A 25939-nucleotide genomic window follows, 5' to 3' on the forward strand; every position below is an offset into this window, starting at 1 on the left:
TTTCCCATGTCTGTGCAGGAAATCTTTTTCTTATTTTTAATTTTTCTTTAGATCGGGGCATCTTTTTTAAAGGAAGCCCTGATCTCTTGAATACCAATGTTGCTAGCAGGGCGGGCTCATTCCAGCATGATGTCATGGCACCACGTGAGAAAGAATATGGTGATGAAAGCAGGCTGCACCACTTTTCCTGACTGAGTTGACACTTAATCAAATAAAAGGAAAATTCCACCCATTAACTCTGTTTCACGCTCCGCTGATGCTGTTAGACCTGCTGAGCTTTTCCAGCACTTTCTGGTTTTATTACATATTTAACACCCCACTTCAGGTCCTTTCCTCTGGTCATTCTATCAGCAGTGGAGCAGTCCCTCACATAGTGGGTGGCCACCACCTTCATGGAGGTGGCCTCTCTGCAGCAGCCCAGGAGAACATCGGAGCTGAAGAATCCATGGCCCAAAGAGAGAGCTGCAGGCAAGGCTGCTAATGTGACCCCTTTGATCTTTAATATTTAATCTATCTCTTCATCTTTATGTTCTCCTAACTGCCTCAGTAGTGACCACTATTCTCGGTGGGGGTGCTGAGGTTCTAACGCTGCTAATCCTCTGATTGGGCTGACAGCATCAACACCTTACCTGCCATCCTACAGGCAGCCAATTAGGAAACAACTTCTGGAAAAATAGCTAAATCAGCCCCACTGTGGGCAAGTACAGGATCGGAACCCACATTTTGGCATGAAGTCTATGGTACAATTGTACGTTTTATGAGAAGGGTTTTGTAAACAGCTTGTTTTGGAAGGATAACAGGAAATGTACACCACTTCTGTTTTCCTGCTTTTTTCCGTTTCCCACACGATTACAATTAATATTTAAAGTGCTGGTTTACATCATTTCTCACCCTTATGGGCTCCATAAAACTCTTCCCATGTCTGGCTTTTTCAGAACTTTAATGAGAAGCTCACAGTAAAGGGAAACATTTTTCTCACAAGCACACTCCTCTGTCAGGAATTCTGAACCAAGACATCACTTGTTAAGAAAATCAAGATTGCATTTCTAGGTAACAATTCACAAATGATCTCAATAATGAAGTTCTACATGAATATAGAATGTGCAGTGAATGAAAGTTATCATTCATGCTATAGAAGCTTAACTAAATGACAGGAATGTAAGACAGACTAGAAAACACAATTGAACTTTAAAAGTGATATGAAGCTACTGCTATAAATAGACAACAAAACACTTACCAATGAATCATTCATTAACTAGGGAAAAAGTTAATGAACTTGCAGAAAATCTGGTCTGAAAATAAATATCCAAAATCTGCTGTCATGAATCCATCAAAGCACAACTGAAACCTCAACATGACACCAAACGAAAATCAGAGGATAATGCTGATTGGACAATTGCAACTAATGCATGACTAAACTTGCTTCAACAACATGAATCCATTATAGTACAGAATATGGAAAAAGATAAGACTATTCGTCAATCTCAAGATTCATATATGCAGCATGTTTGATCTATTAACAGTTACCTATAACTTTCTAAATGAACCAGGATTGTAGTGATTACTAGTTTTACCAAACCAAACATAATGCTAATTATAAATGACTGTAGATGTAGTCATTTTTTTCTGCCTCCCCATGTACAAAAAGACTAAGGCCAGAATTCTCCAGCCATTCACACCACACAGCCACTGCCAGTAAGAATGGAGAATTTTACCCAGAGGTTGGTGACGGTCTGGAATGTACTGCCTGGGAAGGTAGTAATGGCAAGTTGCCTCACGTCCTTTGAAAAGTACCTGGATAAGCACTTGGCTCGTCATAACATTGAAGACTATGGGCGGCACGGTAGCACAGTGGTTAGCACTGCTGCTTCACAGCTCCAGGGTCCTGGGTTCGATTCCCGGCTCGGGTCACTGTCTGTGTGGAGTTTGCACATTCTCCTCGTGTCTGCGTGGGTTTCCTCCGGGTGCTCCGGTTTCCTCCCACAGTCCAAAGATGTGCGGGTTAGGTTGATTGGCCAGGTTAAAAATTGCCCCTTAGAGTCCTGAGATGCGTAGGTTAGAGGGATTAGCAGGTAAATATGTGGGGATAGGGCCTGGGTGGGATTGTGGTCGGTGCAGACTCGATGGGCCGAATGGCCTCCTTCTGCACTGTTGGGTTTCTATGATTTCTAAGTGCTGGTAAATGGGTTTAGGTGGGGGCTCAGGTGTTTCTCACATGTCGGTGCAGACTCAATGGGCCAAAGGGCCTCTTCTGCACTGTATGACTCTATCAGAATTTGGTGCTCAGCCAACTCTCCATTCACTGCAGTGGGACCAGAGAATCGCAGCTGCAGGCGAGGTCGGAGAATCCAGCCCTAAATATCATCTTCAAAACGAGCATGTTCATTGTTAATGTAAGAACATGGGTTTATGAAGGTACTTTGAGGGATTAGATATTCAAGAGTTAAATGACCTTAAACTTTTTGGTACAATAATTAATTGTCTGCAAAATTTACAGCTCTTGGACTCTCAGGATAATGCAGAATCAGAACTGCCCTTGTTATGGTAAAATCTCATTACTATTGCATAATCTTTTATTTCTCCTGTCTGCAGGAAAGCTCTGAGAACTTTTGATATTTGTTGAAATACAATCATTTATAAATTCCCTTTTACTAATTATCAACATTATGCTTTAGCAGATTGCAGCTTAATATAGTCTGTGAATTTATTACTTTACTTGTATTTTATATCTGTTAAAGTTAGGGAAAAGAATGTGAAAACCCAGATTTTATTTACAATGAGAATGCTTGTTATCTCCAAGTTCTTGGGTCGGTGTGGTGATTGTGTCATTTAAGGGCAACACAGCAAATCATTTAGCTTGGGTAACCAATTGGGGTGGGTAATCACCCTTGGGGTGGAGTCACCTCTTAGGCAGGTGACATATAGGGGACTAGGTGTAGCCATATGGCTGCTGTTTTCTTATTCTGTGTGTTCATAAATGAAGTCTGTGAAAGTGCATCATTACAGCGGAGTCATCTCCATAGAAACAAAATACAGAATAGCTTGTGGTAAAGCTTAAAAGAGTGAAATCTGAGCCCTGTGTTTGACCACAGAACTTGCTGTGCCTACAATTGGAAAGGTTTCATGGCAATTCCCAATTTTGAGTGTTTCATAGAAGTTTTGGATTATTCTCAGTGTAGAAGGGCCACGATGAGCACCAGGCAGGTGTAGGCAAATATATGAGCAGAGGGGATTGGGAATGAACCACACCTTTTATCCCAGGGGCAATAACTGGTAATTCTCAATTGCTTTTAGTAATCTGTTGTTGGAATACCGTAGTATATGAGTCTCACTAATGCTTAAATAAAATCATAACTGTTACCAATATGAAGTCAGTTTTAAATTGTTGAATAAACAGTGTTAAGAGCTTCAAACTTAATGCATTTGACATTTGAAAATGTTCTCCCATATGGTTTTAACAAGTTAAATTATGCTACAAAGCCATTGCTCATCACAGAAAGACATATAATAAATAATCTTTTGCAACCAATTAAATATTCAAAAATGGGTAATTTTATTTGGTTATTTTAATGAGTCTTTTTTCTAATACAGCAAACCATTTCTTTGACAGTCTTAGACAAAAATTATTAGTCAATTTATTATTTTCAATCAATAGAAATGTTGCATTGTTACTGAATGTAATGGTTATCATAAACTGCTACTGCTTACTAACAACTGAACTGACAATGAGATATAAGCACAGCATCCAAAAAATACACAAATAGGCCAGAATTCTCCCCCCAAAAAATTCTAAGTGTTGAATTTGTGGGGAAACTGCAGCAATTCATGCTGTTTTTTTCAGTGGGAGTTCACACGAGAATCTTCCACACTGTGCATTGCAGAGGCCGCCATCATGAATATCATTGGATTTCAGGGGAGCGGGGCCTATTCCCGCCCAAGAGGCTGAAACCAGCGGGCCTCTGTGCGTGCGCAGTGGCCCCCAACTATCATCCTCCTATTTGCTGACCAGCTCAATATCAACAATGTGCTTTACACATGGTCAGTTCAAAAGTGGATCACACAGGCCCACTTTTCACTTGCTCCACTATGTCGCCAAAACTGTCCCAGCAGTTGAGGATTAATGAAGTTTTAATGTTCATAAAGTGCACCAACTTCAGGCTTTCAATGTGGTGGCTTGGACTTTCCACAGTTTTTCCAGCATAGCTCAGGTCGAATATATATTCTTTGGAAACATTCTGCTGGCTCCCTAGTCATCCATGTTACTCCATTATTTTCCATGGGAAGTGTATTATAGAGAGCCTATATCTGGATGGGTGCACTACAATTAGAGATGACTGACAAGATTACATAAAATGTTGTGGTTGCAGTTGTTTGTGCCATAAATCATATATGTTCACTGCACAGAAGGAGCCCATTTGGCTCATTGTGCTTGTGCCAACTGCAGAGTATTCCAAATTTTTCCAAATATTTTATTCTAACTCCTCAGCCTCATGTCCTCCTCTGCTTCAAATGTTTTCCCACTTTCCTAAATAAATGCAATGATCTCTGCTTCAACAGCTCCCAATGACAAAGGCTTCAATTCTACAATGCCTCTTTGCATAAAGGAATTTTCTGTAACTTCTTACCTTGCTCTAAGTGACAGTTTTAAATTGATGACCCCCTCACCACCAACTTCCTAACTAGAGGATATAATTTCCCTGTTCAATTCAACAAACCACTTCATAATCTTCCAAAACCCTATTAAATCTTCACTTATGATTTTCTTCTCCAAGCGAAATAGTTCTGGTATCTCAATTCTCTCCTGGTGGCATTTTTCACAGCTGAGCAACACAGTTAAAATGCCTACTGAAGCCAGCATGTTACTATGACAATAGGCACATCCTGTAGAATCCCATTACCACCATTATAAACTGTATATGACCTTTTGTTATTCATCATTGCATTATTCAGCATTGTTTTCTATTTTGTTAAAAAATGACCATACTGTTTTGCAAAGTCTTGCTGCTCTAACTTCCCTAAAGTTCAGTGAGGATTATAAATCAGTGGCAAGTTTTTTCAAATTTCTGAAGTTTCATTGAGTATCTATTATATTTATGTGAAGTAGCTCCATCCTAGAACTCCAATAACATGTGTTGCAATAAAGTTTCATTCCGCATAAGCTAAAATAACGCAGGTTATTTTCCTATATTCTGCTACTGAGGTGATATCGGGGTTAAATAATCTATGTGAAAAGACAGAATGTGAACTCTGTTTAATATATATGGAACTGATGAATTAACTTCCTGTAAGACTGCTATTCCAACCTCATTTGAGACTCATTAACAATCACCACCCACACACTCAATTCCGTTAGCTGGGCGCTAGAAGCTTGCATCGCAAGAGGTAATAACAGCAGCTGGAGAGAGGGGGAGGTGACAATGACACCTGGAAGGAGGGACAGGCGGCGGGTTGGAACAGTTGAGTAGTCGGCCCCAACTAGAGAAATTTGTTACTGAGTGAAGATTGTGCAATCTGCAGGGAGCCACCCATGGCTCTGTCAACTCCCCACTCAGGCATAAAAGATGAGGCGAACCAGTGCCTCATTTGACACCTCTGAATCTCTTTTAATAATACAGTTTTGCATCCTCAGCATAAGAACATGAGAACATAAGAACTAGGAGTAGGAGTAAGCCATTTGGTCACTCGAGCCTGCTCCGCCATTCAATAAGATCATGGCTGATCTTTTCATGGACTCAGCTCCACCTACCCCCTCGCTCACCATAACCCTTAATTCCTTTACTGTTCAAAAATGTATCTACCTTTGCCTTAAAAACATTCAACGAGATAGCCTCAACTGCTCCATGTGCAGGGAATTTCACAGATTAACAACCCTTCCTCCTCAACTCAGTCCTGAATCTGCTTTTGAGGCTATGCCCCCGGTTCTGTTTTCACCTGCCAGTAGAAACAGCCTCCCTGCTTCTATCTTATCTATTCCCTTCATAATTTTATATGTTTCCATAAGACCCCCCTCATTCTTCTAAATTCCAATGAATATAGTCCCACTCTACTTAGTCTTTCCTCATAAGTCAACCTCTCAAGTCTGGAATCAACCTAGTGAATCTCCTCTGCCCCCCTCCTCCAGTACACGGTACCTACTCTTGCAACTCGGCCAACGTTGTCTACCTGATACGCTGCAAGAAAGGATGTCCCGAGGCATGGTACATTGGGGAAACCATGCAGACGCTACGACAATGGATGAATGAACACCGCTCGACAATCACCAGGCAAGACTGTTCTCTTCCTGTGGGGGAGCACTTCAGCAGTCACAGGCATTCAGCCTCTGATCTTCAGGTAAGCGTTCTCCAAGGCGGCCTTCACGACACACGACAGCGCAGAGTCGCTGAGCAGAAACTGATAGCCAAGTTTCGCACACATGAGGACGGTCTAAACCGGGATGTTGGATTTATGTCACATTATCAGTAACCCCCGCAGCTTGAGTCCTGGACTTGCACAATTTCACAAGCTGTACTGTCTGGAGACAATACACATCTCTTTAACCTGTGTTGAATGCTCCCTCCACCCACATTGTCTGTGCATTTAAGACCTGGCTGGCTGTAGAGATTTGCATTCTAATCAGTATTCTGTAATTTGATTTCTGTGTCTGTGCCCTGTTTGAGAACAGAGACCACTCCATCTGACGAAGGAGCATTGCTCCGAAAGCTTATGGTATTTGCTACCAAATAAACCTGTTGGACTTTAACCTGGTGTTGTGAGACTTCTTACTGTGCCCCTCCTCCAGTGCCAGTATATCCTTTCTCAAGTAAGGAGACCAAAACTGCACAATACTCCAAGTGTGGCCCCACCAGCACCTTATACAGCTGCAACATAACCTCCCTGTTTTTAAACTCCATCACTCTAGCAATGAAGGATAAAATTCCATTTGCCTTCTTAATTACTTGCTGCACCTGCAAACCAACTTTTTGTGATTCATGCACAAGGACGCCCAAGTCCCTCTGCACAGCAGCATGCTGCAATTTTTTACCATTTAAATAATAGTCCATTTTGCTGTTATTCCTACCAAAATGGATGACCTCACATTTGCCAACATTGTACTCCATCTGCCAGACCTTTGTCCACTCACTTAATCTTTTCATTCTATTGATTCCCCAGTGCAAATTCACAAACACTTTAATGTCCTTCCTATAATGGTATAATACTAAAATTGTGGCCCAAATAATGTTTTATATAAATTCATCAGTACATTGTCACTCTTGTGGTCAATACCCTATTTATAAAACCCAAAGCCTTTTCTTGTAGTTGTGTCAACCTGCATTTGGCCTTTCAGTGAATTATGTACATGAGCTTCTAGGTCGCTCTATGCTTCAGTGTCTTTTCATTTGTTAGATATTCCCATTCTTGTTTTTTTTCTTTTAAAGCACATTTATACGCCATTAAACTATAGCTGTATTTGGTCTGCCCAATCTGCTAATGTGCCTTAGTAATGTTAGTGCAAACTTTGCCTCAGTTAGTATGGGCAATGATTGGAAAATTTCAATTACAAATCCTTTTGAAAGGGGTTTGAACTGACCAAGCACAATGGTTAAACTACCCCAAAAGATCAGTCTCATATGAAGTTAAATTTAAGTTTCATTCATATTCATAACTTAATTTACAAACAACCAAAAAATATGGACTCCACTGAAAAAAGGGACTTATTTTGGATCGTCCTTGATTATGTACTTGTTCTTAAAATAGTTAAATTATTGAACAAAGTTTTAATAGTAAACTGGATTTGGATTTTTTGAAAATTCTACTTTTCTTCAGTGGCTCCAGAGATCAACACTTATTCTGCACTCTGACAAGATCCTGCCACATCCAGGTGCCATATACCAACATGTTTCCCCAAATTATTTAAATAACTTTGAGCCTGCAAGCCTAAAGAGAATTAGGGCACACCTTTGCACTGCCAGAATTTTTACCATGCTGCATTTCTGTTACAAATGAGCAAAAGATCTAGGTTCGTGTATACAAGCCACTAGATTGATCTATTTCACAGCTTGTGGCCCAACCGAACAACACAAGAATGATGACATTGCATGTGTCACATCTAGTCATTTTACAAGAAAAATATATTTATTATTCTTTGAAAAACCCATTATAAGTTCCTTTGTATCATTACTGTAATGGAATATATATAAGTCATTAGGAAAATAAATGTAAATACATTGTATCATTGCTAGAAGTTATTGTTAACATTATAAATGAATGACTGCACTCACATGTTTCTTTTCTGTTCACTATTTTATTGCAGATATTAACTTGTTTATTTTAAATGGGTTAATATCTCTACTCACAAGAACAAAAACAACAGGAGCATGAGTAGACAGTACAGCCTATTGAGCTCTTTCATTTAACATGATCATGGCTGATCTTGGGCTTCAACTCCACTTCCCCACCCACTCCCCATACCCCTTGAAAGGCATAAGAGCATAAGAACATAGGAGCAGGAGTAGGCAATTCAGTCCCTTGAGCCTGTGCCACTATTCAATACAATCATAGCCGATCTCACCTCAACCTCAAATCCATTTTCCTGCCCATTCTCCATAACCCTTCAATCTATTACTAATTAAAAATCTGTCTATCTCCTCCTTAAAGTTACTCAATGTCCCAGCATCGGCCGCGCTCTGGGGTAATGAATTTCACAGATTCACAACCTTTTAAGAGAAACAGTTTCTCCTCATCTCGGTTTTAAATCTGCTTCCCCTTATTCTAAAACTATGACCCACTTGTTCTGTATTGCCACAAGTGGAAGCATCCACTCTACATTTACTTTGTCAATACCTTTTATCATCTTATATACATCAGTTAGAACTCCTCTCATTCTTCAAAACTCTGGAGAATATAGGCCAAAACTGCTCAATCTCTCTTCGTAAGACAAACTCCTCATCTCTGGAATCAATCTAGTGAACCTCCTCTGAACTGCCTCTAATGCCACTTCACCCTGTCTCAAATAAGGGAACCAAAACTGTACGCAGCACTCCCAGTGCAGTCTCACCAATGCCTTGTATAGCTGCAGCAACACATCCTTACTTTTACACTCCATTCCTTTAGCTATAAATGCCAACATTCCATTTCTTTTTCTTATTACCTGCTGTACCTGCATACCAGTTTTCTGTGATTCATGCACAAAGACACCCAGATCCCCCTCCACCAAAGCACCCCAAAGTTTCTCTCTATTTAGATAATAAGTTGCCTTTCCATTTTTTTGAGCAAAACGAATAACCTCACACTTATCCACGTTAAACTCCATCTGCCACAATTTGGCCCATTCACCTAACCTATCTATATCCATTTGTAAATGTTGTATTTCCTCTTCGCAACTTACTATCCCATCTATTTTAGCGTCATCTGCAAATTTAGCTGGAGTACTTTTTATCCATGTATCCAAGCCATTAATACAGATTGTAACAGTTGAAGCATGAGGACTAAACCCTATGGCACCCCATTAATTACATCTTGCCAATCAAAAAAGACCCATTTATGCTGACTCTCTTCTTTCTGTCAGTTACTCAGTCTTCTTTCCAAGCCAATAATAAATTACCCCTCATCTCATGTGATCTTACCTTGTGTATTAACCTTCTGTGCGACACCTTATCAAACACCTTCCTGAAGTCCAGATATACGACATCACAGGATCCCCATTATCCACTTGGCTTGTTACATCTTCAAAGAACTCTAACAAATTAGTCAAACACAATTTGCCCTTCATAAAACTATGCGGACTCTGATGGATTGCGTTTTAGCTTTCCAAATGTCCTGTTATTATTTCCTTAATAATGGATTTTAACAATTTCCCAATAATTGATGTTAAACTAATTGGTCTATAGTTTCCTACTTTCTGCCTCCTTCCCTTTTTGAATAAGGGTGTTACATGAACATTTTTCCAATCCACTAGAACTTTTCCCACATGCAGGGAATTTTGGAATACTGTAACCAATCGATCCACCATCTCAGCTGTCACTTCCTTTAATATCCTTGAATGTAGGCCTTGGGGACTTGTCTGCCTTCAATCGCAATAGCTTGTGGAGTACTATTTCCCTAGTGATGTTGATTGTTCCTCCCTTTCTATTTCCTCTGCATCACCTGTTATTATTGGGATGGTGCTTGTGTCTTCCACTATAAAAACTGAGGCAAAATATTGATTTAACGTCTCCACCGTTTCTGTGTTCCCCATTATTAACTCCCCAGTCTCATCCTCCAAGGGACCAACATTCACTTTAGCTACACTCTCCCCTTTTATATACTTAGAAGCTTTTGCTATCCTTTCTTATGTTTTTTGCTAGCTTTCTTTCATAATTTACCTTTGCTCTTTTTATTACATTTTTAGTAACCCTTTGATGTTGATCTTTAAAAGTTCCCAATCTTTCAGCCTGCCACTGGCCTTTGCAATATGGTATGCCTTAATTTTTGTCTTTATGCTATCTTTAATTTCCTTGTTTAGCAATGGATTCTTCCCTCTCTTATAATCTTTCTTGTTCTCTGGTATACATTTTAGTTGGGAGGAATAGAAAGCATTCTTTCTGTTTGTATCACAGCTTGGTATGGCTCCTGCTCTACCCAAGACCGCAAGGAACTACAAAAGGTCGTGAATGTAGCCCAATCCATCACGCAAACCAGCCTCCCATCCATTGACTCTATCTACACTTCCCACTGCCTCGGCAAAGCAGCCAGCATAATTAAGGACCCCACGCACCCTGGACATTTTCTCTTCCGCCTTCTTCCTTCGGGAAAAAAATACAAAAGTCTGAGGTCACGTGCCAACCAACTCAAGAATAGCTTCTTCCCTGCTGCTGTCAGATTTTTGAATGGAATTACCTTGCATTAAGTTGATCTTTCACTACACCCTAGCTATGACTGTAACACTACATTCTGCACTCTCTCATTTCCTTCTCTATGAACGATATGTTTTGTCTGTATAGCACGCAAAAAACAATACTTTTCACTGTATGTTAATACATGTGACAATAATAAATCAAATCAAAATTGAATAGCTCCTGAAACAGCCACTGCTCATCAACTGTCTTATCTTTTAGCCTTCCTGCCCAGTCCACTCAGACCAAGTGTGTTCTCATGCCTACATAATTACGTTTGTTAAACTCCAGAATGCGAATGTTGCACTCCAGTTTCTTGCCCTCATCAAACAGAACTTCGAATTCTACATACTATGATCACTCTTTCCTAGAGGATCCTTAACTATGAGGTAATTAATTAATCCCTGCTCATTACACAATACCAAATCCAGAACAGCCTGCTCTCTGGTTGGTTCCACAACATACTGCTCCAAGGAACAATCTCTTAATAAATCCAATTAACTTTCCCTCGAGGCTACCCTTGCCAATTTGATTAATCCAGTATATGTGCATATTAAAATCATCCATGATTAATGCTGTACCTTTCTTCAAAGCCCCCAGTATTTCCTGGTTTATACTGTACCCCACTGCAGAGCTACTGTTTGAGGACCTATAGATTACCCCCACCAGGTACTTCTTTCCTTTGCTATTTCTTATTTCTACCTAGACTGATTCCACATTTTGATCTCCAGTGCTTATATCATTTCTCAATACAGCGCTGATCCCTTCCTTCACTTGCAAAGCTACACCACCTCCTTTTTCCTTTCTGTCTATCCTTCTGAAATACTGAGTACCCTTTTGTATTCAATTCCCAGATGTGGTCTTCTTGTAACCATGTTTCAGTAATCGCCACCAAATCATACCCCATTTGTCTCCATTTGCTATTGACTCATTAATTTTGAGACCAAAAGCTTCTCTATCCCAACCTAAACTATAATCAACCACAACCCACTGGGGTCAAGAATTCCAAAGATTCACAACACTTTAAGTGAAGAAATTTCCCCTCAGCTCAGTCCTAAATGGTCGACCCCTTATCCTGAGTATATGCCTGCATTCTAGATTCCTCAGCCAGTGGAAATAACTTCTCAGATACCATCCTGCCAAGGCCATCCAGAATCTTGTATGTTTCAATGAGACTACCTCTCAGGGTGGTAAGTGGCTTAGAGAAGAAAATCGAGGTTAGATGTTCTCATGTATCTGCTGCCCTTGCCTTTCCTAATGATAAAGTTTTTCTTCCAAACTCCAGAGAATATAGACCCAATTTTCTGTTAAAATGGCAAAGGAAATGAAATGCATTCCTTTTTAATATCAACAACAGTATATTTGAAGCTATTGAGTATATTTTAAAAGCATAATTCACCCAAAGGTATTCATAATCAAGTAATGGCAATGGGTTGCTGTGATAAATGTTTTAGCTATAAAACCACAATTCTCTGAGACCATATCAATCGATTTTTTAAAGCATTTATCTTTATCTGTTCTTCCACACTTCTAGTTGGATTGTTTCCTTATGTTCTATTCTTTTATTCTTGAAACCTTTGAATATTGGGATTAAAATTGTGCATCTCCATGCAATGCCAAGCATTACTAAATAATATGAACAGCAACTAAACAGCAGCAAGTTAAAATCAAAGCTGTTGAAGGAAATTGGGGACAACAACCTCTAAAGCTCCATATAATTTCCTTGATATAAAAGCAACAAAACTCAGAAATATAATGCATTACTTAATATTTCAAATCAAATATGCTTAGAAGCTTTTATCATATGGGAAGAACATTATGGTAAGTATGTGGGGTGAGTAGATATGTGAAAATTGCTTACTTGTAACAAGTACAAGGAGTATATAGCCCATTTCAGTACACAACCTGTTAACTACAACTAAATATGAATTTCCCATGTGAACTTAAACCTTGCCAATTGTTATGTATTCACTATGCAATTCTTACGCTAATCACCTGCTGATGTCCAGTAAATTAATCAATTTAAAGTTTTACTGCGTGGATGACTCATCTTTGAATATTCACTGGAAAGGGTATCATTGAGCAGTTTTTTCATAGGTGTCATTGCTAAAAATGTGGCCGTGATAATGATATCTGAAAAAGGTAATGCTTTGGAATTTTCTGATTTCTTTTCTCTTTAACTCAGCTATCCCCTCTGTCATTGTCCACCACATACCTCCTCTAGCTGAATGAATAGGATCTGGACTCAATCCTGTTCTGTGATTAGCAACCGGGGGGAATTATTCAGGCGGAGTGAATTCAACATGATCAATTTTTCCTGTCTCAAAGACAGAACAGCTAGCACTGTAGGTGAACATGAAAAGGGTCAGCCAAATAAAGCAAACATAATTTGAGATCCTGATATAAAATCAGAAAATGCTAGAAATACTCAGCAGGTCTGGCAGCATCTGTGGAAAGCAACAAATTTAACACTTCAGGGTTTTTTAATTATCCATCCCTAATTGACCTTGAGCTAGTGGTGATGAGCTGCCTTCTTGAACCGCTGTAATCCACACAGTCTAGGTACACCCAAAGTGCTGTTAAGGAGGGAGATCCAGGATTTTGACCCGACAGTGAAGGGACAGCAATATATTTCCAAGTCAGAGTGATAAGTGGCTTGGAGAAGAAAACCAAAGTACGGTATTCCCATGTATCTGCTGCCCTTGCCCTTCCAGATGATAACGGTTATGGTTTGGAAGATGTTACCGAAGGAGCTTTGATAAGATCCCGCGGTGCATCTTGTAGATGGTACATACTGCTGCTACTGTGCGTTGGTGGTGGAGGGAGTGAATGTTTACAGATAGGATGCCAAACATTGAGGCTGCTTTGTCCTGGATGGTGTTGAGCTTCTTGAATGCTGTTACAGTTACATTCATGATGTGGGGATGCTGGCGTTGGACTGGGGTAAACACAGTAAGAAGTTTAACAACACCAGGCTAAAGTCCAACACGTTTATTGGGTAGCAAAAGCCACAAGCTTTCGGAGCCTTAAGCTCCTTCTTCAGGTGAGTGGGAATTCTGTTCACAAACAGGGCATATAAAGACACAAACTCAATTTACAGAATAATGGTTGGAATGCGAATACTTACAGCTAATCAAGTCTTAAAGGTACAAACAATGTGAGTGGAGAGAGCATTAAGACAGGTTAAAGAGATGTGTATTGTCTCCAGACAGGACAGCCAGTGAGACTCTGCAAGTCCAGGCAAGCTGTGGGGATTACAGATAGTGTGACATGAACCCAATATCCCGGTTGAGGCCGTCCTCATGTGTGCGGAACTTGGCTATCAGTTTCTGCTCAGCGACTCTGCGCCGTCGTGTTTCGTGAAGGCCGCCTTGGAGAACGCTTACCCGAATATCAGAGGCCGAATGCCCATGACCGCTGAAGTGCTCCCCAACAGGAAGAGAACAGTCTTGCCTGGTGATGAACACCGCTCGACAATCACCAGGCAAGACTGTTACATCCATCCAGGCAAGTTTTCCATCACACTCCTGACCTGTGCCTTGTAGATGGACAGGCTTTGATCAGTTAGATGAGTTACTCACAGCAGGATTCCTAGCTTCTGACCTGTTCTTATAGCCAGAGTATTTATATAGCTGGTCCAGTTCAGTTTCTGGTTAATGGAACTCCCATGATGTTAATAGTGGGGACTTCAGCGATGGTAATGCCATTGAATGTCATGGGATGATGGTTAGATTCCCTCTTATTGGAGATGGTCATTGCCTGGCACTTGTGTGACACAGATTTTACTCACCACTTGTCATCCCAAGCCTGGATATTGTCCAGGTCTTGCTACTTTTGGACTTGGATTGATTCAGTATTTGAAGAGTCACGAATGACACTGAATGTTGTCAGTCATCAGCGAACATACCTACTTCTGATCTTATGATTGAAGGAAGATCATGGATGAAGCAGCTGGAGGGGGTTGATTCTAGGACATTACCCTGAAAGTCAATAACCTTTTATCAGAAAGGTCACTGGATGAAAAGTCAATGACCTGAAAAGTTAATACTGCTTCTCACTCCACAGATGCTGCCAGACCTGCTGAATCTTTCCAGCATTTTATGTTTTTTTATTTCAGATGTCTAGCTTCCATCACATTTTGCTTTTGAGTTCCAAATAGATGTGCAGTTAAAACTTCAAAAATTTTAGTTATTAAACAAACAAGCATTTTTTTCATCTACCAGGGAACTTACTTTGTACTTATTTGTGTATCTTTAAAGAATTATTCCCATCTCAAATTCAGCTGCTGGAATATTTCACTTTCCAGATTCGTTGGTGATGCAGTACAAATATTCACATTGTCGTTTTCAAAAATGTATATTGTGTGCTAAGCATGAATCAATAGTGCAATATTTTATTTTGTTGTCAATCAAGAGATTGTATTGTCATTTGTGTATAAACATGATAAAACATCTTGTAGGATACTTCACAATAGTGATACTGATCTTGTATCTTGTATCTAAAATTCAATTGTGTATTATTATATGCTTATTTCACAGGATTATGGGCGAAGATTTCACAATTGGCTTTAGCTAATGAATCAATTTGCTGACAAAATGTGTGATTCAAAATAACAGGAGGCTAAGTACTAAATAAAGAAAAAATATGTATGGTCAATGTCAATTTTAAAACATATATTTATTGTTCTGTTTGGAAAACTGTGATCAGAAATAATGTTTTTTTTTTACAAATCCTTTAAGATGAATAACAACATAAAATGGCTTTAATATGTTACCCATAATATTGCCATTAATAGCCATTCTGAAACACCACTTAGAAAGGATTAATCATAGAAAACAGACTTAACATATAATTACATTTTATTATTTGTGTCAAGTAAATTAGATTTAGAAGTTAAGTAGTAAATTCAGGTCTTGTCTGAACTGCAGATCCTACCTCAATTACTAGCATTAGTGATACAGCACTACATGACCAGAAGATACCACCACAAATAATAAACACATACATTATTCACGCACCAATTAAAGAAGCTTAATGAACTTTGTTTTTTTAAGTTATTCAATTTTCGTCAGAATAAAACAATTGCTATTTATATGTATAGAGTTCTGAAAGTGGCAATTATTCCTCTACATTTTGGAAGTCTACAAATGCAGTCAATTTTTTTTTCATTACAAAATCCTACGACCGGTTTCTTATCGCACTTTAATAGCATTAGTATATTTTGGTACAAATCATAAAAAACTCGAAGGATAGCTAAGTACACTGTAAATACCCTATTGCTCACTGTCTTCTAAACAAACACCATTCCCTCCGGGTTTCTTCTAAGCCAATTATATTTACCATCTGGAAAGGAAACAATTTACGGTAAATTATTTTTTTTAAACTTATCAGTCATAAATGAAATTACCAGGGGTTTTATAAACAAAGAAATAATCCGCTCTGGTAATATGATTTTAGAAACAACAAAATTAGATTCCAAGTTCCCTTCCATACAATTGCTTTGAACGTTTGTAGAGAAAAAGGAAATCGCGAAAGGATAGCGTGCGCCTCTCAAAAACGATTGATTCTTCAGTCAGTGTGTACAACACAAAATATTAATAAAGACAAACAAGTCGTAAGATGGGGTAACCCAAGTATATCGATTGGCAAATGATAATGTTTAATGTGTGCCATATGTTTGGATACAAGAACTGCTCTAACGCCATCCTTCTTCCCATCATCGAACTCCAACGTTTCTTGTCATCAATTACTCGCTGCCAAATATATAACTGGATCTTATTCCTTTTTTAAAAAAAAATTAGACATGGCTAGAAAATAAAACGTTTCAAACGCACTAGTTTGCACAGCTATTCATGCAAAACAGCCCCTTGCCTGAAGGTATAAACAACTGGTAAGGGGAAAGGGGCGGCATCACGTTCTCTGGAGAAAACCTTTGTATCAGATTTTTGTTGGGAAACAAATAGGATAGTGACTTCGAAGGAGCAGCATGCACACAAACCACCTACTTAATCAGTAAAATCCATCCAACTGTTCCTTTCTGAGACAAAAAAAACACATCCAGCATTGTATTCCACTTCCAAATCCAGCCAACGATGAATAAGTCACTCAAGTCAAAAAGCAATATTTTAAATTCACTTTCCCTTCTGAAATGTCACAAGTGGGACATTTTCAAAAAAAAACTTACCCACTCGAGGAGGCGCACAAACCCCAGAGGCTCTTTGGCGATGCGAAATGTACCAGATGCTACAAGCTGGCGGAATAAAGTGCACACAAAAAAAAACATTAATTTTTCTTTTTTTTGTTTAAGGGTAAAATGACTCCGGACAATCTTGCCGTCACTTTATTTCACCGAATGCCGCTCGAAAACTTGTGGGAGTGTGTGTCTCTTTCTTACCTGATTGATAATGTCCATCGCTGCAGCTGGGTGAGTGTGGCGGCGGTTGGTGTCGGGCACTCACAGGGAGCCGCTTGTTGACAGCTCCCGGCTCCAACTCTCCGAAGGTCGGCACGTGCCGGAAAATGCCGAAGGTTGACGAAGCCCCCGAGACGCAAGGCCCCCTCCTATTGGACACTCCGAGCTTCGCTCAGGCGACCCGAGCCGGAAGGAAGCACTGCTCTCATTGGCTGATGTCTCCGCCTCCCCCCCCTCTACCCCCGCCCCTGGACGGAGAAATTTCTATTGGACAGTCACCATCGGCGACTGTGTTGCCTTGGAGACCATGATGTGGAGATGCTGGCGTTGGACTGGGGTAAACACAGTAAGAAGTTTCACAACACCAGGTTAAAGTCCAACAGGTTTATTTGGTAGCAAATGCCACTAGCTTTCGGAGCGCGCTGCCCCTTCGTCTTCGGAGTGGGAGATGTGTTCACAAACAGGACATACAGAGACACAAACTCAATTTACAGAATAATGATTGGAATGCAGTCTTTACAGCTAATCAACCCTGCCACAGCAACCTCTGCAAGACGTGCCGGATCATCGACGATGCCATCATCTCACGTGAGAACACCATCCACCAGGTACATGGTATGTACTCTTGCAACTCGGCCAACGTTGTCTACCTGATAGGCTGCAGGAAAAGATGTCCCGGGGCATGGTACATTGGGGAGACCATGCAGACGCTACGACAGCGGATGAATGAACACCGCTCGACAATCACCAGGCAAGACTGTTCTCTTCCTATTGGGGAGCACTTCAGCGGTCATGGGCATTCAGCCTCTGATCTTCGGGTAAGCGTTCTCCAAGGCAGCCTTCACGACACATGACAGCACAGAGTCGCTCAGCAGAAACTGATAGCCAAGTTCCACACACATGAGGACGGCTTCAACTGGGATCTTGGGTTCATGTTACACTATCTGTAATCCTCACAGCTTGCCTGGACTTGCAAAATCTCACTGGCTGTCCTGTCTGGAGACAATACACATCTCTTTAACCTGTGCTTAATGCTCTCTCCACTCACATTGTCTGTACCTTTAAGACTTGATTAGCTGTATTAGCATTGATTAGCCTGATTAGCATTCCAATTATTATTCTGTAAATTGAGTTTGTGTCTCTGTTTGTGAGCACATCTCCCACTCCACCTGACGAAGGGGCAGCACGCTCCGAAAGCTAGTGGCATTTGCTCCCAAATAAACCTGCTGGACTTTAACCTGGTGTTGTTAGACTTCTTATTGCCTTGGAGATGCCAGGTGCACGTGAATCAGAGCCAGGGACGGGACCGGGAGTGCTGAAGTTGCTCTCCTACAACAGGTGGTGCTGACATTTTACCACTTGACATGAAAAAATGCCATTTAATTTTTACAAACTATGACATGTTGTTGATTGGAATATTTGTTTTGATTTATTATTGTATTAGTAGACCGTGAAAAGTATTTTTCTTGCACGTTATACAGGCAAAGCATACCATTCATGGAGAAGGAAAGGAGAGAGAGTGCAGAATGTAGTGTTACAGTCATTGCTAGGGTGTGGAGAAAGATCAACTTAATATGAGGCAGGTCCATTCAAAAGTCTGATGGCAGCAGGGAAGAAGCTGTTCTTGAGTTGGTTGGTACGTGATCTCAAACCTTTGTATCTTTTTCCCAATTGAAGAAGGTGGAAGAGAGAATGTCCGGGGTGTGTGGGGTCCTTGATTATGCTGGCTGCTTTTCCGAGGCAGCAGAGAGTTCATTGACTCTGTCTACACTTCCCGCTTTTTCTACACCCTAGCTATGACTATAACACTGCATTCTGTACTCTCTCCTTTCCTTCTCTATGTAGTCTACTTTGTCTGCGTCGTGCACAAGAAACAACACCTTTCACTGTATACTAATACAGGTGACAATAATAAATCAAATCAAAGTGCAGACAGAGTCAGTGGATGGGAGGTTGGTTTGCGTGATGTACTAGGCTTCGTTCACGACCTTTTGCAGTTTCAGCACCCCGATTTTGAAACTGGAGGAAGGTTTATAGTGGAATTCCTCAATTGTTGGTGTTAGCACCCCTGTTCTGCCTGATGTATAAAGAACCCAGACTTTGGTGTACCAGACACAATTTCAAAATTTGCAGATGGTACAAAACTTGGAAATATTGTGAACCATGAGAAGGATAGTGCACGACTTCAGAAGGACATACAAGAGTGGTGGAATGGGAGGACAAGTGGTGAATGATATTTAATGCAGATAATTGTGAAGTGATTTTAGTAGAAGCACGCAGGGATGATATAAAATCCAGGGCACAATTCTAAAGGGGGTGCCATAACAGAGGGACCAGGGTTTATTCATGCAGAAATCATTAAAGGTGGCCAGACAGGTTGAGAGTGTATTTAATGAAGTATGTATTATCCTGAGTTTTAATATTAGGAACATAGAGTACAAGAGCAAGAAACATTTCCTTGCCCATTTGACCTGAGCAGTGAGACTTAATGGGGTCTAGGGCCAGTGTTGAGGATTTCTTATCAACCAACACTGCCCACCTCTCCCATTCCCCCCACTGCAATATACCATTGTAGCCTCACTATGTTTTCCTGCCAATGGGACAGGACTTACACAGCAATGATTTTTGGAGAAATCTGGAAGGCTGATTAATAGGGAGTATGAATAACAGTGTCAGATACTCCTCCACTAGGCTGGCACCAGACCCAAAATGTTAGTATGGAAAACTGTGCAGAGTTGACAGAGCAGAGCGAGACTTTGTCACATCCTGATTCAATACTTAGGGTGTAGCTGAGTAGTCAGTCCTTTTTTTTCTGTTTCTTTCAAATGGTTTGATATAGCTGATTGGCTTGCTAGGCCAATTCAGAGAACAATTCAGAGTCAACCATGTTGGTGTGGGACTGGACTCACATAGAAGACAGACCAGGTAAAGATAAGAGCTTTCCTTCCCTAAAAGGCAGTAGTGAATTATCAGCTCATTGCTGAAGTTTCTTCTTTTCCATTGCCACTGAAATATTTAAAATATTTTTGTGGCAAGTACTTTGCAGTTGCTTGATTTCCTACCCCAGCTGCCTTGGTTCCACAATTGAAACTGCTCAACATCTGTGCATTGTTTTGGAAGAAGAATAACAGCGGAATGATAGGTAGGCCAGCTTGCATCCCTACAGTGAAAATATACAGGCAGAACTGTACATACAGCCAGCTGTACAAGGCATAGTGCCAGTGCAGGTTTCAGTTCACCAGGTAAAACATTACAAAGTTATATTATGTACTGGTCAAGGTAGTTGTGTCTAAACCAAGTGTTTATGCACTGGGAATATTTCAGGCTGGGGATGTTATGAATGTTAACCAATCAGCTGTGCGTAGATGTGTGAAGCAGGTCACAGTTGAATTGTTTGCTTGAGCATCACATCTAATTTCCCTCATGGAAAATAGACAGTTACACAATCAGACACTGCAGTGTTACAGACTGACCAGATTTCTAAAGGAACCCTTGGTTCACAAGGGTTCTATTTTTACAACAGTCCTCGTTTCGACAACCATCAGTACCAGATTGTACAAGCAAATGCTTGCTTTCTGGACAGCCCTCAAGTTGCCTTTCATTTTAGGTTCATCGTTTCACCGATATTGATCATGAAAAACAAATCTCAGAAATGTTCCTTAGGGATTAAGACTATCCTCCACAACCACAGCTTTTGATATTTCTGTGTCAACTCTGGATTCCAGCTGACTGCAATAATGACAGGGTTATCAAGCACAATCGAGCTTCGACCTCTCCAGAGATAGACTTACAATGAAACACACCGTGCCTAGGCACAGGACCCCAGACATTGGGGAGCCCCATGCTAGCCGCGATGACTTTGGGGCACCAATCTGAGCCTGAGAGTTCTGAAATTGCTGATAGGCTCATTTGTAGTTCTTGAACTACCAATTGCAGAGCAACATAGGACTTTGATTGGTGGAGACAGGACAGGAAAACACTTAGGACAGGAAAACACTGTGCAAGATCGTTGATAGATTGGTGAATTTGGCGAAGGGAGGATCTCTGAAAATGTTTTTTAAAAAGCAGCAGCCCAGATAGCCAGGCAGGCAGCCTGAGCGAACAGTGAGGTCGTGAGCTGACTTTGAGGGGTACAAGCTTGCAACGACCAAGCGAGAACTCAGCGCAGGCTGCCAGTCTTTGAGGGGAGCAGTGGGGCGACTTGACCAGACCAGAAGCAAGGCTGAGAGGGCTTGTAGGCAACAAACTGAGGGTGAAGGCGAAGTGAGGAGGCCGGCCAGTGAGTGACCCAGCACATTTCCCAAGGTCTTTGTTTTTGAGCAGAGGTGAGATGTGAGGGCTGAGGAGGCGAAAGCGGTTGTTGAGGGGAGCAGCGGGGCGACTCGGCAAGGCTAGAAGGGCTGAGGATGGCTGGTGGGCAATAAACCAAGAACAAAAGCGAGATGACCTGAGGCCAGACAGGAGGCGAGGCAGCCTGTGGGTGAGCCAGCACATTTCTCAAGGTCGTTGTTGAGCAGACATGAGGTGCAAGGGCCGAGGAGGTGCCAGAGGTTGTTGAGGAGAGCAGTGGGGCGGCTCAACCAGGCCAACAGGGCTGAAGAGGGCTAGGCAATGAGCCAAGGGCAAGGTGAGAAGGCCAGATAGCCACAGAGTTAGCCAGTGAGCAAGCAGAACAGCTAAGTCATTGAGTGAGCAGGGGCAACTTGAACCCCAGCCAGGATTGAGGAGGGCTGGGCCACTGAGGGCAAGGCCAAGGCCATACCATAACCAGGCAGCCAGTGAGCCAGCTCAAAAGTGCGGTCGTCAAGTGAGCAGGAGCAACTTGAACCCCAGGGCTGACAAGGACAAAACAAAGTCTGTTCTTTCAGAAAATTCATTCATTAAAATCAAGAAAGATCAGTCAATATGAAGTGACACTATCAATCTGGCAGTCAAAAGTACAGATAATTGAAGGAGAGGCAGGAGGATGAAGTGAGGCAAAAACACTTGTTTTTCATTTACTTGAGAAATTTTGAAGTATTGAGCAGTGCACATACCGCATATTCATCCTCATCCACCAAAGGTATGGGTGAATTATCTGATGACTTTGACTTGCCGACATACAGAGATTTAGTTTATTTAGTTTTTTTTACTAGAGTTACAAGTAGGCTTACATTAACGCAGCAATGAAGTTACTGTGAAAATCCCCTAGTCACCACACTCCAGCAACTGTTTGGGTACACCACATCACCTGAAAAATTTGAACGAGAAGTTCAGGAATAAGAAGAAGTGAACTCTGAAATGGGAATGGAACTATAAGATACTGCTGATTCTTCTGCTGCTAAAGTGAGGGAAGAAACCTACCCTGAAGACATTGCCTGATGGCCAAAATCTGTTTCATTGGGTATGATAGAATATTTTGTACTAAATAAACCAGAAAATGTAGGTAATAATTGAGAAACAAGGTTGAGGTTGGAGGCTGGGATCAGGTTCATAAGTCCCATTTTCTCAAGATGAAGAGAAATGGGATGACAGTAATTAGAAGTCGTTTTTTTTAGAAACCTCTGAGGCAGTCTACTGTTCTGGTTGCAAATTATTCCCTGACCCTAGTAAAGGGAAACAAGCATTTCTGTGTAATTTCTGTGGTTTATAGTTTGAAAAGGTTATATTCGGAAGTAACAAGCAAGAAAGAAGGGCCCTAGAAAATTGGATATAATCTAAAACAAAACATCTTTCAAAAGTTTAATTTAAAGGGATAAGACATGACACGAGAACTCCAAGCTGTGGTTTGCTCCTCTTGCTCCATGTGGCAGGCTGGGGACAGTTCCAGTCCCCTGGGTCAGCATATGTGCAGGAAGTGTTTCCAGCTACAGCTCCTGGGAGCTCGAGTTTCAGAGCTGGAGCAGCGGCTGGAGACACTGTGGAGCATTCGTGAGTCAGAGAGTATTGTCCTTAGCACGTATAGAGAGGTGGTCACACTGCAGGCTCAGACTTCGCAGGCGGAAGGGAATGGGTGACCACCAGACAGAGCAAGAGAGATAGGCAGGTAGTGGAGGAATCTCCTGTGGCCATTCCCCTGCAAAGCAGATATACGGCTTTGGATACTGATGAAGGGAATGACCTCTCTAGGGAAAGCAGCAGCAGCCAAACTCATTGCACTATGGTTGGTTCTGCTGCAGAGGGGAGGGGTAAAAAGTGTGCCAGTGCAATAGTTATAGGGGATTCAATTGTAAGGGGAATAGACAGGCATTTCTGTGGCTGCAAATGAGACTCCAGGATAGTATGTTGTCTCCCTGGTGCTAGGGTCAAGGATGTCTCGGAGTGGCTGCAGAACATTCTGAAGGGGTAGGGCGAACAGCCAGTGGTCGTAGTACATGTTGGTACAAATGACATTGGTAAAAAAAGGGATGAGGTCCCAAAAGCAGAATACAGGGAGCGAGGAAGAAAGTTAAGGAATCGGACCTCAAAATTAGTGACCTCAGGATTACTACCGGTGCCACGTGCTAGTCAGAGTAGAAATGACAGGATATATCGGATAAATACGTGGCTGAAGAGATGGTGTCGGGGGAGGGTTTCAGATTCCTGAGACATTGGGACCGGCTCTGAGGGAGGTGGGACCTGTACAAATTGGACGGGTTACACCTGGGCAGGTCTAGGACTGATGTCCTAGGGGGAGTGTTTGCTAGAGCGATGGGAACCTATATAAGGAGTCCGAGAAGGAGGGAGCAAGAACAAAATGTGGAGAGAAGATTCCAACTACATCAAAAATCTGGAAAAAAATTAAAAGGAAGGAGAACTCAGGAGATGTTATTAATGGAAGTGTTAGAATTCAAAAAGAAGGTACAAAAACTAGCATAAGGACAATGCTCGTAGCATTCAAAACAAGGTAAATGAGTTGACGGCACAAATCATTGCGAACGAGTATGATTTGGTGGCCATTCACGCAAGGGGACATGAATATAGCTGAGGAGGACACTGGGTTGCAAGGAAGTAGAATAGACAGTATTACAGTTGATAAGGAGGATGTGCAGGATATTCTGGAGGGTCTGAAAATAGATAAATCCCCTGGTCCGGATGGGATTTATCCAAGGATTCTCTGGGAGGCAAGAGAAGTGATTGCAGAGCCTCTGGCTCTGATCTTCAGGTCGTCGTTGGCCTCTGGTATAGTACCAGAAGATTGGAGGTTAGCGAATGTTGTCCCATTGTTTAAGAAGGGGAACAGAGACTTCCCCGGGAATTATAGACCGGTGAGTCTCACTTCTGTTGTCGGCAAGATGTTGGAAAAAATTATAAGGGATAGGATTTATAGTTATTTGGAGAGTAATGAATTGATAGGTGATAGTCAGCATGGTTTTGTGGCAGGTAGGTCGTGCCTTACTAACCTTATTGAGTTTTTTGAGAAAGTGACCAAGGAGGTGGATGGGGGCAAGGCAGTGGACGTGGTATATATGGATTTTAGTAAGGCGTTTGATAAGGTTCACCATGGTAGGCTTCTGCAGAAAATGCAGATGTATGGGATTGGGGGTGATCTAGGAAATTGGATCAGGAATTGGCTAGCGGATAGGAAACAGAGGGTGGTGGTTGATAGTAAATATTCATCATGGAGTGCGGTTACAAGTGGTGTACCTCAGGGATCTGTTTTGGGGCCACTGCTGTTTGTAATATTTATTAATGATCTGGATGAGGGTATAGTTGGGTGGATTAGCAAATTTGCTGATGACACCAAAGTCGGTGGTGTGGTAGACAGTGAGGAAGGGTGTCGTAGTTTGCAGGAAGACTTAGACAGGTTGCAAAGTTGGGCCGAGAGGTGGCGGATGGAGTTTAATGCGGAGAAGTGTGAGGTAATTCACTTTGGTAGGAATAACAGATGTGTTGAGTATAGGGCTAACGGGAGGACTTTGAATAGTGTGGAGGAGCAGAGGGATCTAGGTGTATGTGTGCATAGATCCCTGAAAGTTGGGAATCAAGTAGATAAGGTTGTTAAGAAGGCATATGGTGTCTTGGCGTTTATTGGTAGGGGGATTGAATTTAGGAGTCGTAGCGTTATGTTGCAACTGTACACAACTCTGGTGCGGCCGCACTTGGAGTACTGTGTGCAGTTCTGGTCCCCACATTACAGGAAGGATGTGGAGGCTTTGGAGAGGGTGCAGAGGAGGTTTACCAGGATGTTGCCTGGTATGGAGGGGAGATCCTATGAGGAGAGGCTGAGGGATTTGGGATTGTTTTCGCTGGAAAGGCGGCGGCTAAGAGGGGATCTTATTGAAACATATAAGATGATTAGAGGTTTAGATAGGGTGGATAGTGATAGCCTTTTTCCTCTGATGGAGAAATCCAGCACGAGGGGGCATGGCTTTAAATTGAGGGGGGGTAGTTATAGAACCGATGTCAGGGGTAGGTTCTTTACCCAGAGGGTGGCGAGGGATTGGAATGCCCTGCCAGCATCAGTAGTAAATGCGCCTAGTTTGGGGGCGTTTAAGAGATCCGTAGATAGGTTCATGGACGAAAAGAAATTGGTTTAGGTTGGAGGGTCACAGTTTTTTTTTAACTGGTCGGTGCAACATCGTGGGCCGAAGGGCCTGTTCTGCGCTGTAATGTTCTATTACAGAGACATGGTTGCAGGATGGTCATGACTGGGAGTTAAATATCCAGGGGTATCAGACTGTTCAGAGGGACCAACAGGAAGATAAGGGAGGTGGTG

The 25939-nt window shown here is 41.6% G+C and overlaps 1 protein-coding gene across 1 annotated transcript in view; it reads right to left on the reverse strand.

Annotated features, from left to right (window-relative positions):
- synpra (synaptoporin a) overlaps nucleotides 1-17342 on the reverse strand; it is a 353939-nt gene extending 336597 nt beyond the window's left edge. Inside the window, exons 1-2 of the mRNA XM_078209520.1 lie at nucleotides 17245-17342; nucleotides 17035-17100 (exon numbers count right to left, since the gene is read on the reverse strand). Of these exons, the coding sequence (XP_078065646.1) occupies nucleotides 17035-17100; nucleotides 17245-17262 (84 nt within the window). The 5' untranslated portion in view covers nucleotides 17263-17342. The remainder of the gene's footprint in view (nucleotides 1-17034; nucleotides 17101-17244) is intronic.
- Nucleotides 17343-25939: the final 8597 nt, after the last annotated feature.

The sequence above is a fragment of the Mustelus asterias genome, chromosome 3 (assembly GCF_964213995.1).
Source record: "Mustelus asterias chromosome 3, sMusAst1.hap1.1, whole genome shotgun sequence".
Classification (NCBI taxonomy): domain Eukaryota; kingdom Metazoa; phylum Chordata; class Chondrichthyes; order Carcharhiniformes; family Triakidae; genus Mustelus; species Mustelus asterias.